The sequence below is a fragment of the Manihot esculenta genome, chromosome 1 (genome assembly GCF_001659605.2).
Source record: "Manihot esculenta cultivar AM560-2 chromosome 1, M.esculenta_v8, whole genome shotgun sequence".
Taxonomy (NCBI): domain Eukaryota; kingdom Viridiplantae; phylum Streptophyta; class Magnoliopsida; order Malpighiales; family Euphorbiaceae; genus Manihot; species Manihot esculenta.
Genome location: NC_035161.2, coordinates 41,503,235 through 41,518,158, shown reverse-complemented (window position 1 = coordinate 41,518,158; position 14,924 = coordinate 41,503,235). Strand labels below are relative to the sequence as shown.

Here is a 14,924-nt window from a genome sequence, read left to right as displayed (position 1 = left end):
CAAAAAGGGATTTTGAAACCCTAGATGAATAAAATTCTGCAACTATAAAAGGAGAGCCTCCAAGCCAGCAATCTTATCTTCTGATCAGCAACTCAACTCGCCAGAAACTCTCCAGCATCTTCCTTTTTCTTTTCTTTTCATCTTTTTGTGTATTTAGTCCACCATGAGTGGCTAAAACACTTTCCTTTCTAGTTGAAGTTGGTGAATTTCAGATTTTGTGATGAATTGGGAGATTTAATACTCCATTGTTGAACTCTTGTTTATTTCAATATTTATGCAATCTGATCTTTTCCATAATTATTACTTTGCTTTTAGAATCAATAAGGGCCCATTGCTTTTAAATTGCTAAAGTGATAAATTGTTTGAATGATTTAGGTCCGTAATTGCTTAAATTGTTTAAACTCACATTTAATCAAGTTGCATGATCTAAACTTGACCACGCGGTTGGCAAGGTTAGAATTAGGTTTCTCTAAGTCTTAATGCAGTTAACAGTTGTTCGATGCTATAATGCCCCAAGGACGTTTCTTGGCAACTTGTTAACTAGTGTTTGATTAGCGAACGTTTCCTAATCAAACTAGAACTAAGGAGGAATTTGGATTGTGAGAAGCGTCTTCCACATCCAAAACTAATTTATTGGAATAAATAGGAGTGTTAAAGAATCAATGATCAATTCTAAACAATCTGAAATAAGATCCATACTTCAACTAGAAGCTTTTCTCTTATTGATTTACTCATCTTTAAATTATTGCTTTCTTTTGCTATTTAGTTTTAATTCATCAACTCAAACCCCCCCTCTTTTAACTATTTGTTATTTACTCATCTTGGTTATTATTAGGAAGATCTTTAGTGTCAATTCCCTGTGGTTCGACCCTATTGCCACTATCTACAAGTTTATTGTTGATTGTTTAATAGGTTTATTTTTGACGGTTTCGACAACCGCTTATCAATAGGGTGATTGCTTATGCTTCTAGACAGTTGAAGAAGCACGAGTTGAATTACCCCACCCATGACCTAGAGATGGCAACAATTATCTTTGCACTCAAGATGTGGAGGCATTACCTCTACGGGGTTAAATGCGAGATCTTCACTGATCACAAGAGTTTACAGTACATCTTGAGCCAGAGAGAGCTGAATTTGAGGCTGAGAAGATGGGTAGAATTGCTCAGTGATTATGATTGTAAGATCCAGTATCATCCGGGTAAGGCGAATGTTGTGGCAGACGCCCTAAGCCGGAAGTCACTAGGCAGTTTATCCCATATAGCAGCAGAGCGGAGACCAGTAGTGATGGAGCTTTATAAGCTCATTGAGGAAGGGTTACAGCTAGAGTTGTCTGGTACGGGTGCATTGATAGCACGGATGAGAGTGACACCTGTGTTTCTGGAGCAGATAGCCCAGCAACAGCACGAGGACCCCGAGTTGATGAAAATTGCCAGGACTGTTCAGTCAGGCAACAGTGCAGAGTTTAGATTTGATGGCAAAGGGATCCTTCGCTATGGGAGTCGACTTTGTGTACCAGCTAGTAGCAGTCTGAAGGAAGACATTTTGAGGGAAGCTCATAATGCGCGGTATAGTGTTCACCCAGGAGCCACCAAGATGTATCAGGATCTGAAGAGGGTATATTGGTGGCCAGCCATGAAGAAAGAAATGGCGCAGTTCGTGACAGCCTGTGAGGTTTGCCAGAGGGTGAAACTGGAACATCAGAAGCCGGCTGGAATGCTTAACCCACTGCCGATTCCAGAGTGGAAATGGGAGAACATAGCTATGGATTTTGTAGTGGGCTTACCGGCAGCGTCCAACAGGATAGACTCGATATGGGTGATTGTGGACAGACTCACGAAATCTGCTCACTTCATTCCCGTTAGGAGTAACTATTCTGTGGATAAGTTGGCACAGGTTTATGTGGATGAGATAGTACGGTTACATGGAGTTCCAGTATCTATCGTCTCAGACAGAGGACCTCAGTTCACCTCCAGGTTTTGGCGAAGTCTGCAGAGTGCGATGGGCACAAGGTTGGATTTTAGCACTGCTTTCTATCCGCAGACTGATGGACAGTCAGAGAGGACCATCCAGACCATTGAGGATATGCTCAGAATGTGTGTGTTAGACTTTGGCGGTTCTTGGAGGCATCATCTACCTCTGGTAGAGTTTGCTTACAATAACAGTCATCATGCTAGCATTGGGATGGCTCCTTATGAAGTGTTGTATGGGAGGAAGTGCAGATCACCTGTTTGCTGGGAAGAGGTAGGAGAGAAGGCTCTTGCAGGGCCAGAGTTAGTAGAAATTACCAGTAGAATAGTGCCTATAATTAGAGAGAGGATCAGAACAGCTCAAAGTAGACAGAAAAGCTATGCGGACGTTCGCAGAAAACAGATAGAGTTTCAGGAGGGTGATTGGGTATTGCTGAAGGTGTCTCCAATGAAAGGAGTGGTTCGTTTTGGAAAGAAAGGTAAGTTAGCTCCACGGTACATTGGACCCTTTGAGATTTTGCAGAGGATCGAAAATGTGTCGTATAAGCTGGATGTACCTACTTCTATGGAGAGAATTCACCCGGTATTTCATGTTTTTATGCTACGGAAATTTGTGTCAGATCCGGGTCAGGTTATTAGTGAGCCTGATGTGGATATTCTAGGGGATCTCACTTATATAGAGCAGCCAGTACGGATTCTGGACACACAGATCAGACAGCTAAGAAGCAAGGAGATTCCGATGGTGAAAGTCCTGTGGAATCACCATAATCTAGAAGAGTGTACGTGGGAGACGCGAGAGTCTATGCTTCAGCAGTATCCATATCTGTTTTGAGGTTAGTTTCCTCCTTTTATGTGTTTGTTGTTTGTTTTCGGAACATTCGAGGACGAATGGTCTTAAGGGGGGGAGAATGTAATACCCTGCTCGAGTCCGGCATCGGAATTCCTATCGTCCGGTGGAATCCAGGATGTCGAAATTCGCTAGACGGGTAGGATTTATGTTTTTCTAACGTCATGAAGTATGTTTTCATGTTTTCAAGTTAAATGGAACTAAGTGTTTGAAAGAAAAGAACCAAGGCAAAAAAGCCAGGTTCGGCCGCCGAACATGCATGGCTTTCGGTTTCACGTGTGGCCGCCAAAGGTGGTCTGGCCAGCTACCTATAAAAGGCCCTCAGTCGGTTGAACGGATAAGAATGAGCTTATCTTTTCATTTCCAGAGGTGAGACCCTGTCTTTCTTCAGTCTCTTTCATATTTTCATCAAATCTTGCACAGGTTTGATTGAGTTTTATGTTATTTTGAAGGTTTTGAGCTAAAAACACAAAGTTTTGAAGTTTGGAGAGTTTGAAGGAGAGTTGCTTCAAAACTCCACGTTGGGATCGTTCATCTTCTTGGTTTCAAGAGGTAAGTGAAGATCCTGAACTTGTTTTTATGATTTATGAAGGTTTTATGAGGTTTTGGGAGAGAGTTGCATGCTTAGGGTAAAAAGAGAGTTTTTGATGATTTTGTGAGAAAAGCTTGTTTATGTGTTATGCTTTGCTGTTTGTTGGGGTTTTTAGGTAGTTTTTGACCCCTTTGAGCATATACTTTGGGTGTATGCATGTTGAGGAATTGAGGTGGTTGAGTTTGAGGAAGATTGGTGCATTTTGGCGAGAGGCAGATCAAGTTTCTGCCTTGCTGATGAACCCAGCTTCGGCCGCCGAAGAATGGTTCGGCCACCGAAGGTGCTGAGGAGGTGGCTTCGGATGCCTAAGCTTGCCCCCGAGCCTTTGGATTTTCGGCTCTGGAGGGGAGTTTCGGCCGTCGAAGATGCCCCCGAAGGTTAGAGACTTTCGTCTCTGGAGTGCCTTTCAGGCCCCGAAACTTGCCCCCGAAAGGGTTCGGCTGCCGAAAGTAGAGATTCGGCCGCCGAAGGTGCTTGAGTTTCGGCTCTGGAGAGGACTTTCAGCCGCCGAACCTGCCGCTGAAAGTGTCCTGTCCAGCCTTCCTTTGCATGCTTTGCATGGATGTGTGAGTGAGTTTAAGGGGATTCTTGGGGAGTTTAATAGAGTTGTTCATAAGCTAGTTTGGTCCCTCATTTGAGTCCATCTATGTAGGCACAGACCAGAGGAACCAGAGAGAGCAGTAGTGAGTACTGCTCCAGAGTGTGCAGAGCCTGCAGAGTCAGTCCAGATAGCCAGATGTGAGTGGAACTAAACTTAATACTCGTTTTAATTGAGACATTGAATGCTTTTAGCATATTTCATGCATCATGCTTATGCATTAGGGTGAGTGCATTAGAATCCACAAAGCTGTTGCATTGCATATTTATTTGTTGATGTGGGTGAATGCTGAATGATCCAATAGTTCCAGACAGGAAGTCCAGGACCCCATTCTACGGCCTGGCAGGTATAGGAAAGTCCAGGACCCCATTCTACGGCCTGACAGGTATAGGAAAGACCAGGTGCCCAGTCGACGCCCTGGCAAATGGTAAGTACAGGTGTTATATACACGTATACATATACAGGACAGGAAGACCAGGACCCCATTCTACGGCCTGGCACGGCACAGTTACTGGGATTATGTGGTGACAGGTTGACCCTTAATGTGGATTGTCTGTGATATGATGCATTCCATAAGATCATGTGTTTACGACTTGTTTTACTGTTCTACTCACTGAGCTATAGAGCTCATCCCACTCCCTTAACCCCAGTCTTGCAGGTTCAGTGTACAGTATACAGGGGAAGTCCAGCAGAGTACAGAAAGAGAGAAGAGTTTTGTACTAGAATATTGTGGACATGTAATATTAAAGAGATGTAACAGTTGTGTATAAAGTTAGACTTGTGCTTGACTTAGTTATTTTTGTGTTGTAAATCTTTTGTATACATGGTCTGTTTATATAACTGTTTTACAGCATATGTGAAAAACCAGGCTTAACAGGTATGAATGAACCCATCTAGAGCAAGCTCTAGTAAGGGGAACAGAGTACATAGATAGTGCATGCACAGGTTAAGTCTTGGTCCAGAGAAAAGTTTTTATTTTCACAGAAAATGTATGACCATGTATGAGAGTTTACAGGTGCACAGAGAGTATAGCAGGCTTGCTACGGGTTCTGGCGGCCTTAAGCCGATCTGAATCCTAGCGTCGGTGATGGTCCATTTTGGGGTCGTTACAAGAGTAAAGGGGAACTTGATCACGGCTGGACTCCAAGCGCCTGGATTTGACGAAGCCCAAACTAGAAGGACTGGGCCTAAGCTCTAGGAGGGCCCAATGCGCCGCTCTAAGCCTCATATGATATCAAAGCCTGTCAAGATAAATCGGGCTGGACATGAATTCACTCTTAGGATCCTAGCCTTGAATACCCGTTCTCCTCATGGTAAAACAGACCTCATGATATTTGGAATCGTGTCCAGGTAACGTAGAGAAAATAAAATGACCGCTTGATAAAAGAGAAGAAAGGACGTCGTATATTCGTACGTATTGTTAGCGTGACTATGATAAGAAGGTACAAATACAAGACGACGATTACTCATCATTAAAAGATAAAAGAAAAAGAGAATAAAGAGATATGAAAGGAAAATAAAAACTAAACTATCAAAACTCCATGCAAATTTTTAAGCATAAGGAAAGGCATTGGAGGAGGATGAAGACAAAGGAGAGTTCAAACTCAAATTAGGACAACGAATATCACCATCTGGAAATTCCAGCCACTGTCATTATTGGGAAGTTTCATTGCAAATCTAAGATTGGGCAGTAAATGTTTGGGGGGCATAAATATAAAAAATTTTACCTGTTATAAAGAGATATAGCCAATCAAAGTATAAGAAGAGAGTTGTAATCGTTTTTTATATCTATATTGGAAAAAAAAAAAAAGATAAATAATGGAGACCGTAGAAAAGTTTTGACCTCTAAGATGGGCTGCAGTTCTGTCCATACGTGACAAAAGAATCCAGAGCTAAGATCAAACTCAATAAGCAATTGGTAGCAAATAATGACAATGACCTGGTACCACTCCATCTCCAAGAATTCACTAAGATACCAATTTTTATTTCATATTCACCCAGAAAGCAACATACACATTCTTTATTATTTCCAAAAATATTATAATCTAACAATGTTTGTGTGTAACTGTGAAGGTGTCTATTGCTTTATGCGAACCGCATAATATGTCCGGCCATTTTTTTTTGTAAAGAATGGAAAAATGGTGACATTAAAGGTTGAAGTTATTAACACAAGAAAAACATCTATTGTTATTTTCGAAGTCTAATGTAGCATTGTTCTACTTCTACGTGGAGTTGACTTCAGGCAAAGTCCCTTTAAATACGCCTACTGAACCCCTTATTTTGCATTAAGAACTTGAAGAGAAAAACGATGGGGAGATTCAAGTTGGCATTTTCTATTTTCATGCTATTTATTCTCCTTGTTACGTATACTTTAGAGATTGGAGCTAGACCACCAAAACCTTGCAAGCCTAGTGGCAAAATTAGAGGCAAAAAACCTCCTCCAAACAAATGCAATACACAAAATGACTCTGAATGCTGCGTTGAGGGCAAGCTCTACACAACCTTCAACTGTTCACCACCAGTCACTGGCCATACCAAGGGATTTCTCACTCTGAATAGCTTTGAGAAGGGAGGAGATGGCGGTGGTCCGTCAGAATGTGACAAGAGATATCATTCCGATGACATACCAATCATAGCGCTATCGACCGGGTGGTTCAACAAAAAAGGAATGTGCTTTCACAATATCACCATTAAAGGTAATGGGCGTAGCGTGGTGGCTATGGTAGTGGATGAGTGTGACTCAACAATGGGTTGTGATGATACCCATGATTATCAACCCCCATGTGATAACAACATTGTTGATGCCTCGAAAGCTGTCTGGAAGGCGTTGGGTGTGCCTGAAGATGATTGGGGTGGTCTGGATATTACATGGTCTGATGCTTAATCTGCATACTTTCACGTTTGTCTTGTCCTCGTTTCTTACCATATATGCATTTTATCTCGTAGTCAATTAATGTACTGTGGCATGAATTCTGGATGAAAGAAAATTGCTTCATGTAGTAAGTTCAAATTATGATCAGCTGAACACAAATTGCCGCAGATTCTCCTGGCTCGACTGCTAAGATATCAACCAGGTTAGCTTTAGCCAAAAATCTTACCTTTCACTGCTAGACCCTTTGGCAAACTCAAATATGTTAACTTCAGTATTAGAATAATAATAATAATAATAATAATAAAACCTTGCAGTTCTTAATCTCTCCCTAACGACGACAATTTAGAGCAACTGAATACCAAAGTTTGAGAGAAGATTAGACGTGACCATGGCTGGCCACTTTTGTCATGGAACATCTTCCTCAGAAAAATTGATGGCTAAATTCACAGGCACTAAAGCTAATTGTCATTAAGCTGCAAAATGAGTACAACCATAGCCTGTTAAGGTTAAATGAAGCGAGAAATTCACGCTCAGAATCAGCAGACTTCAATCCTGATCGCTGGATTTCAGGAGATGAGACAAGTGCTGAAAACAGCGGAATATATACATTTACCCACGAAGCAATCAACAGAAATCATCAACCGCGCATCAAATCAATGTCGACATGTGCGTTGCGCATATCTAAAGACTGTGAACCAGGCCATAAACCAACTGAAGAGGTTGGAGTAAGATTCTGACCAGGCGGAACACTAGTTGGAGTTACTGGATTCTCAACAGCCTGATGATCCATGTCTCTGGCACCTTCTGGACCTTCTCCTTTCTTGTTCTTTGTCTTTGAACCACCCCATATGAAACTTCCCACTATCACCTGACACGATGCATTATTAAGGAAATCATCACTGAACGATTTCTAATCATCTAATAAGAAAAATAAACCCACTTGTTGGCCTTATTTGGATGGTTGCAAACGTAAAAGAGCATGAACCCATAGAGAGTGGTGAAAGCAAGAACTTACCTGAACAGGGCTTGCAGCAATAAGCATCCCTCCAATTCCTCCACCAATAACCCGACCATCAGGACTAGCAAGAGAGACACTTAGCCCACCAGTTCGATTACGAGAGCCGCCATTGTTAGTGACCAAGTAAGAGCCCGACAGACATAAAATCTCAAAGCGCCCCTACACAAACCAAAATAGTTTAGCTTTCAGTAATGGGGTGTGCACAAAAGCCAGAAAAAAAAATCTGGAAGCTGATTCCCAACATCTCATTGAATAGATCAGGATGATAGTTTTATTGGGAAAAGCATCTGTGTGGGTAAACATGCATGCTATTATTTGTGAGATAGAGGACAATGTCATTATAACAATTGAGACAAATAAAAAAGGTTCATCCACACAACATATGATCAGACGAAAGATAAATGTTAATTGTGAGAATTAGTGCATATTTGTGGAGTTCACCCAACAGGCATAAGTTCACAATATTCATTATTTTCATTTCCAGAAGATAAACACAATAATATTAGAAACATCAATGCCAGACAAATAGCCCAAAGATAAAGAGGAAAATGAAGTGATCAAACCTCATATGTTACAGTGCCTCCAGAAGTTGATGGCTGACGGAGAGTCACAGTAGAGACGGCGCCATTTGCTGACAAAATGCATATAGCTCTTGGTCCTTGCTGTGAGAAAGACATTATTTTTGTTGCGATGTCCTGCAGGAGTAGTCATGCATTTTCAATACAAAAGAGAAATATGATCAGCAACAATGAGGCAAATACAAATGGATGACAAAGTCACCAACAATATGAGATTTTGACAAAAGGATAATTAGAGAACCTAGGCACATCCCACTTATTATTGTATTTATGACACAAAGTCAAAGAGATTGCTTTATTTGCTTAGTCATGTATTATCATACATTATCTTGTCAATTAATTGCATTTAGTTTTACAGCAAATAAACCAACACAGATTCTAAAGAAAAATAACATACTTCTCCTACTGCAATGGTGATGATATGTGGAGTAAAGCCCATCCCTGCTGAACCAGATAGCCATTCACCTAGCAAAACAATTGAATTTTGTATCATTAACACCAATAAGATAGATCTACCAGCGAATTCCCATTTCCTAGGCAGAGTCAAGCTCGCAAACGACTAAAAGTGAGAGGAGTTTGGAACTAAAAGATGCAACCTTTACTAGGTGTTTTGAGCAAGGAAAATGGGTATTTGTTACCAAAAGAAACAAATAATTAAATACATCACAAATATTGTACCTATGATGACAATAGTGCATAAGTGTATGTATGGATATAATTGGTACTACGGCTACTCATGAGAGTTTCACCCAAGTAATCTTTTGCTAGGATTGACCAAGTAATTAAACATGCTTTAAATTCAAAAGATTGTATTCCTAAACAATAACTTCTTCATTAGCATCAACTGTTTATTCTACCGTGAAATCTGTTCAACAAATCTAGCAGATTTTTTATACCATTGATGTAAATTGCCTCTGAGTTCTTGAAAATGAAGAGTTTCAACAGATCCTGGCATGTTTCAATTGTAATGTTGATATTTAAAAAACATACTTATCATCGATAGACAATAGAAAATATGCAACATAATGATTTAGAAAATGGTACATAAAAGAATGCACAGAGGAAATTCTTTTAATCATAACATTTCCAACAAGCTATAACTAGTTCAGACTGATACAACAGCAAAGCAAGCAATTTTTCCAGAGAAATCTTACCAAGGGAAGCTAATTGTTGCTTCCTCCCAGTCCCAGGAGGCCGCCCTCTACCCCGCTTCTGAGTTGGGGTTATAGTACCAGGATGTGTAGACAATGAAGAAGATAATGCCAGTGATACAGACCCATCTGGTCCATATTTCCTTGGTCTTCCTCTTTTCCTTTTCACAGGCTCACTAGATGGTGGCATCGCAGATGGTGCACCCACATTTACACCGTGAGGTGGAATTGCTGTTGAAGTTTCTATAGGCAACGTAGATCCAATTGTATTGGCTCCAACATTAGATTGAAATGGTACACTTGAACTAGTTAAAGGATTTATTCCTGATGATACATTTAAACCAGACTGTGTTCCAGTCCCCGAACCAGCCATCCCTCTATGCATGTAGAAGGAAGCAGAGCCAGACAACGCCATAGCATCCCTTCGATCCATGCATTTACTACCCTCAAAAGTCTGTCTTAACTCTTAATCAAATCTGAAACCCAATATTCAATCGATTGCAATATTTAGATGCCTCCTACCTTCTTCACAGTTCAGTCCAAGGGCAAAAACTTCGCCAACATGCACTCTATGAGCAGTAAGAAAGGATCCTCTCTACAGGATGTTTGTCTTAAAATCTCGAAGGAGAATTAATATAGAACACTTTGAAAGCTCTTTAAAATGTAGTGACATTGTGAACATGAAAGATGCTGTCGAAGAAGCTAAGCAAAGCTCCAAAACAATAGACCCATTGTCACGAATGGAGCACCAGAAGAACCATAAAAGCACATTCAAGATCACATGCCAGGATCCGAGATCTATATTTGCAAAACATACAAAGGAGATAACACTCAGATTCAAAGAAATTTCGAAGTTAAGGGAAAAGGTGCTAGTAAAACTAAGTAGATATGTTAGAAAAATGAAAGATGAACTGACGCAACAAAATCAAAGGAAACCCCAGGAATCTTAAGAAAGAAAGAAAGAAGGCAAGGGAAGAAAAGAGTCGAAATCTAAAAGGCTAGGAACTTAAAAGAAAAGGACAAAAATGCAAGCTATTTTTACAGCTTACCAAACAAAAATCACAAGAAAGAACTTGATATTGAAGATAAAGAACTGGAACAGGTCCACAATCTCACCAACCCATTACTCATAAACCTTAAACATCAAGCATCTTCCAAGCCAACGCCAACTCTCGAAGACCACCAAAAATTCAAACCACAAGTTTGAATTGATGCCAGCTAGGAGCAACGCAGTTCTCAAACCCCACGAGTTCAGACTTGAATGACAACCACCTCTCTCTCTCTCTCTCTCTCTCTCTCTCTCTCTCTCTCTCTCAAAGTAACAAGGTAGGAACAAGGTAGGAGCGAGATAGGTAAAAGTAATAACTCACAGTAACGAAGGATGTTAAAAGCCGAACACTTTTCAAAACTCTCTCACACAGACACTGTAAATCAAGAAGTAAGAGAACTGGGGAGCTTAAAGTGAGACGCAAAAAGAGAAATAAAGGTCGAACAGCTTTGTTAAGGGAAGAAACTGATGAGAGAGGAGGAAGGGGGAGTCAAGAAGTGGGGGCATGGGGTTGAAGTAATTACTCGCTGCTTAAAAAATAATAATAATAATAAAAATAAAAATAAAAATCTCAGAGACACAAGTCCTTATCGAAACGCATACTTCTAGGGTAGACCTTTCTCTTTCTCTCTCACTGCATAATAATAAAGCTGTTTATCTATGTCTCTGTACCTCTAAGATATTACGCAGAAATAAAATTTAATTTTTTAAAAGAAAAACAAAAAAGCTGAAAGCTTTATCTCTGCCGTGAGTGATGAGTGATGATGACTTGCTTTACTGGGTCAGAGAGAGAGAGAGAGAGAGCTGAGGGAGGTTAGAGCTTGAACAGAAAAAAGCTCTTGTTCTTGGATAATACTGAATTTCTTTTTTTTTTTTCTTATTTAATGAAATACAGTTTCTACGTCAGCTCGTTTATGACACCACATTCTCTCCCACTACCACCTGTGGCGCGTGACATATGCTTCCTCCTTCCTTATCAGTCACAACTCACAAACACAAGGCACTTAAATTTTAGGGTTTTGACAAAAAAAAAAAAAAAACTCTTATAATTTTTTAAATATAATATTTTTTCATCATATAATTTTTATTTATTTTATATTTACATATAAATTTTTTTAATTATATTTATTTTAAAAATATTAAATTTTATTAAATACTAAAATAAAATTATAATAATTAATTTATATATTATTATAGTGTAAAAAAGTGAATAATAATTTTAAAATAATTAAAAATATATATAAATAAAAATTATGAGAAAAATAAAGTAATTTTGAATAATTTATTAATCAATATCCAAATAGTTTTTATGAATGATCAATAATTATTCTAAATTTTTATTAAATTAATTTAAATTTTCAATTTCAATTTGAAATTAATATTTCTTCTTAATTTAGTCTAAAAATTATAAAATTCTATATTGTAAATAAAAATATCCATTTTTAATTTTTCTTGAGTTTCAAATAAATTTATATTAGATTAACATTGATAAACTAATTTAAAATTAGAAAGTTAAAATGGACTGAATATAAATGCATGAATTAAATTGATATTTTTTAAATTATATTGATCCTCCATAGAGCAACTTTTAATTAAAAAAAAGTAAAATATATTAGTAATTTTCATATTAAAATTCTTACTTTTTTTATATTTGGAAACAATTAAAAATAAAATATTAATTGTTTATATTTGAGTACGCGCCATGGAGAAGGGGCAGGGATGAGGTGGGGCAGGGGTCCAGACCCAAAGCTTTGTTTGCATTGCATGTGACTTTTCTCTATTACCACTAAACTCCGCCCAGTGGTTGCCCCATTCCACCTAAAATATCTCTACTCCGGATTTGATAATCTCACCCGTCATTCACCGGCACCTACATCCTTCCAATTCTACGTAGCCGTTGAATAGCAATTCAATTTGAGGTACATCACATGGAGTGCTATAAATAAGTCAAACTCCTCTTAACTTATTCAAAACTCTATTTTATTTTTCTTAAATAAAGTAAGTTTTAATTTAATTTTAAAATCATTTAATAAATTAATTTTTTTTTGCCAAAATTCGAAATTAATATATATATATATATATCATGAGTATTTTAGGTTTTTTTTATCCTGTATAACCCTTTTTTAATTTTTTTTTAATAATTCAATGGGTCATATTAATACAACATTCTTGTTTGTGGAGGATGGAAGGTTGACTTTTGTCGAATCTATAAATTATTGAAACAATGGAATGTTGTGAATATAAAATTAAAAAGTAAAATAATATAATAAGATTTATTATTTTAATAAAGTTTGGGATTTTATTCCTCTGGGCCACACATTGGATCCTCAACTCTAATAAATAAATAAATAAAAACTCTTTCTTCCCTGTTGGATTGTAATATTTATATTGTTGGACTTGTGACACATGACAACAAACCCAAATGCAATCTTGGTCTGAGCTTTTTAAATTTTAATATTATTTCTTTTTTTTTTTCCTAAAAAGATTATTTCACAGCTACAAAGGAGTCCTTGAGGTCATTTTCAGTATTCATATGATATGGATAATGTCTAAATACTATATTATTCAATTTATTATTATTATTATTATTATTAAATTTCACTTCCATTGGATTGCTCTGTCGTTGCCAATCAACCCCATTAGGTCTACCCATTGTTCTTCATATGTACACGTTCTCAATGCTTGAAATATAATACAAGATTTTGAGTCATTACTTCTTATTTTGTAATATTTATTTTTCTTTCTAAATTTTATTTTAATTGAGGGGTATCTAATTTATTTACTTACAAATTTTCACTTATTATTAATCATGATCATGACCTTACATGAAAATGGGCACTGACAAAGTTATGAAATGGGAAGTAAGTCTCTGGTGCGAAATGGGCCTGTCATCTAAAAATACCCATATACTTATAATATGAATTCAAAGAAAGCAAAAACAAGTACATGAAAGTTAATCCAGAATTAAGACACAACCTTCCCTACTTGCTTGATGTTAATTGACTCATTAGCTGCATGACTTGTGTTATCACCACTTTTGTTTTATAAGTAAAGCAAAATCCTTTATAGCCATTGACGCCTAGAAGAACAACGTCCATTTCATCTTATGCCTGTTATGTATTAACCAAATGAAAACTGACATGTTACCAATCCATTCACCACTACAAGTTACACGGTACGAGTAAAAAATATGCACCATTAAAATTCTACTTCTTTGACTGGGTATTTCTAAAGACTCAAACACCTCACTTTCTCAGTTGTAGTGATCTTTTAAAACTAAAATTTATAGCATTTTTTTCATGAAAATTATTTATTACAAGGATATCCCAAAATCTAAGAGACACACAGGAGCAATATTTGACCAGACTTGCAAATAATTGTCATGCATGGAACCCACTGAGACCCAGAAATGAAATGGATGTATGAACATGATTTTTGAGTGGTAGATTTTGTGAGGTTCTTTGTTGAAGAAGGAAGCCAAAGGGACATGAACAAGAATTGACAAATCAACTAAGATTAGCACTTAAAGGTTTGATTAGGGTAAGAAAAATCTAGTAAATCATAATTGAGTTGGAAAAAGATTGCTTGCACTTTGACATTCAAACTCAGACAAGTGGGAAATGAATAAGAGAGAATATATACATAAATGAAGAAAAAGACTGGAGAGTTGAAAAACAAAGATGATGTTGGTTGGTGGAACAGCCCTCAACCTATATTTGTTGAAGTGTAACTGTGTTTTTAAAAATAAAACAAGTGTTGCTTTGACTAAGAAACTCTACTTGTTTATTTATTTGGAATTCTATCCATTCCTTTCAACTCTTCCTAAATTAAGCTCTTAACTCACTCTTCATAATATCAACAATCATTAAATATTTGATGGGATTAGGAAATAAGAATCTAATATAAATTAATAAATAACATTTTTTTTCTGAAAAAAAAAAAGAAGAGCAAATTGGGGTTGGTGAATGACTAAAGTTTTTAAGAATTTTTTTTTTAAAATCCTGAATTCTTTTATTAGTAAGGAAATTATATGGATAAAAGGGTTGTTATATTGCAAGGACATGAGATTCGGACATAGAATGGTCCCCAGTATAAATGCATACCGCAGCCCTGCAGGTTGTCATCAAGTGGACGAAAGTGACAATCGGAAAAAGATCCTTCAATATTTCCTCCTTCGGCCTCTGTAGTCTTCTGGGCCTAGGACGGCCCATTTGTTATTTAATTGGCCTTCTACAATTGAGAGCTCCGACTGA

General features: G+C 37.6%; 2 protein-coding genes across 3 annotated transcripts; one reads left to right on the top strand and one right to left on the bottom strand.

Moving 5' to 3' along the window:
- Positions 1 to 6,091: 6,091 nt before the first annotated feature.
- LOC110615624 (putative ripening-related protein 1) lies at positions 6,092 to 6,976 on the top strand. Its single transcript, XM_021757607.2, has one exon. It carries the CDS (start codon positions 6,313 to 6,315, stop codon positions 6,886 to 6,888), a length of 576 nt encoding a protein of 191 aa, XP_021613299.1. The 5' UTR covers positions 6,092 to 6,312; the 3' UTR covers positions 6,889 to 6,976.
- A 143-nt stretch (positions 6,977 to 7,119) lies between these two features.
- LOC110615611 (AT-hook motif nuclear-localized protein 9) lies at positions 7,120 to 11,220 on the bottom strand. Of its 2 annotated transcripts, XM_021757594.2 has the most exons (6): positions 10,673 to 11,220; positions 9,627 to 10,421; positions 8,870 to 8,937; positions 8,458 to 8,589; positions 7,892 to 8,053; positions 7,120 to 7,744 (listed from the first exon to the last, which is right to left on the bottom strand). In XM_021757594.2, the coding sequence occupies exons 2-6, from the start codon at positions 10,054 to 10,056 to the stop codon at positions 7,514 to 7,516; spliced, it is 1,023 nt and encodes a 340-aa protein (XP_021613286.1). In that variant the 5' UTR covers positions 10,057 to 10,421; positions 10,673 to 11,220; the 3' UTR covers positions 7,120 to 7,513. The 2 variants fall into 2 exon arrangements, with proteins under 2 accessions (XP_021613286.1, XP_021613278.1); XM_021757586.2 differs by having other exon boundaries at positions 9,627 to 11,220.
- Between the last annotated feature and the right edge of the window lie 3,704 nt (positions 11,221 to 14,924).

Bases quoted from the DNA above. Each gene is read 5' to 3' on its own strand.
- LOC110615624 (XM_021757607.2), top strand. From the start codon at position 6,313: ATGGGGAGATTCAAGTTGGCATTTTCTATTTTCATGCTATTTATTCTC.
- LOC110615611 (XM_021757586.2), bottom strand. From the start codon at position 10,056: ATGGATCGAAGGGATGCTATGGCGTTGTCTGGCTCTGCTTCCTTCTAC. The intron at 8,054-8,457 runs GTTTGATCACTT...TGGTTTGTGTAG, and splicing joins GAGGCACTGTAACATATGAG to GGGCGCTTTGAGATTTTATG. The intron at 7,745-7,891 runs GTAAGTTCTTGC...GCATCGTGTCAG, and splicing joins TTGCTGCAAGCCCTGTTCAG to GTGATAGTGGGAAGTTTCAT.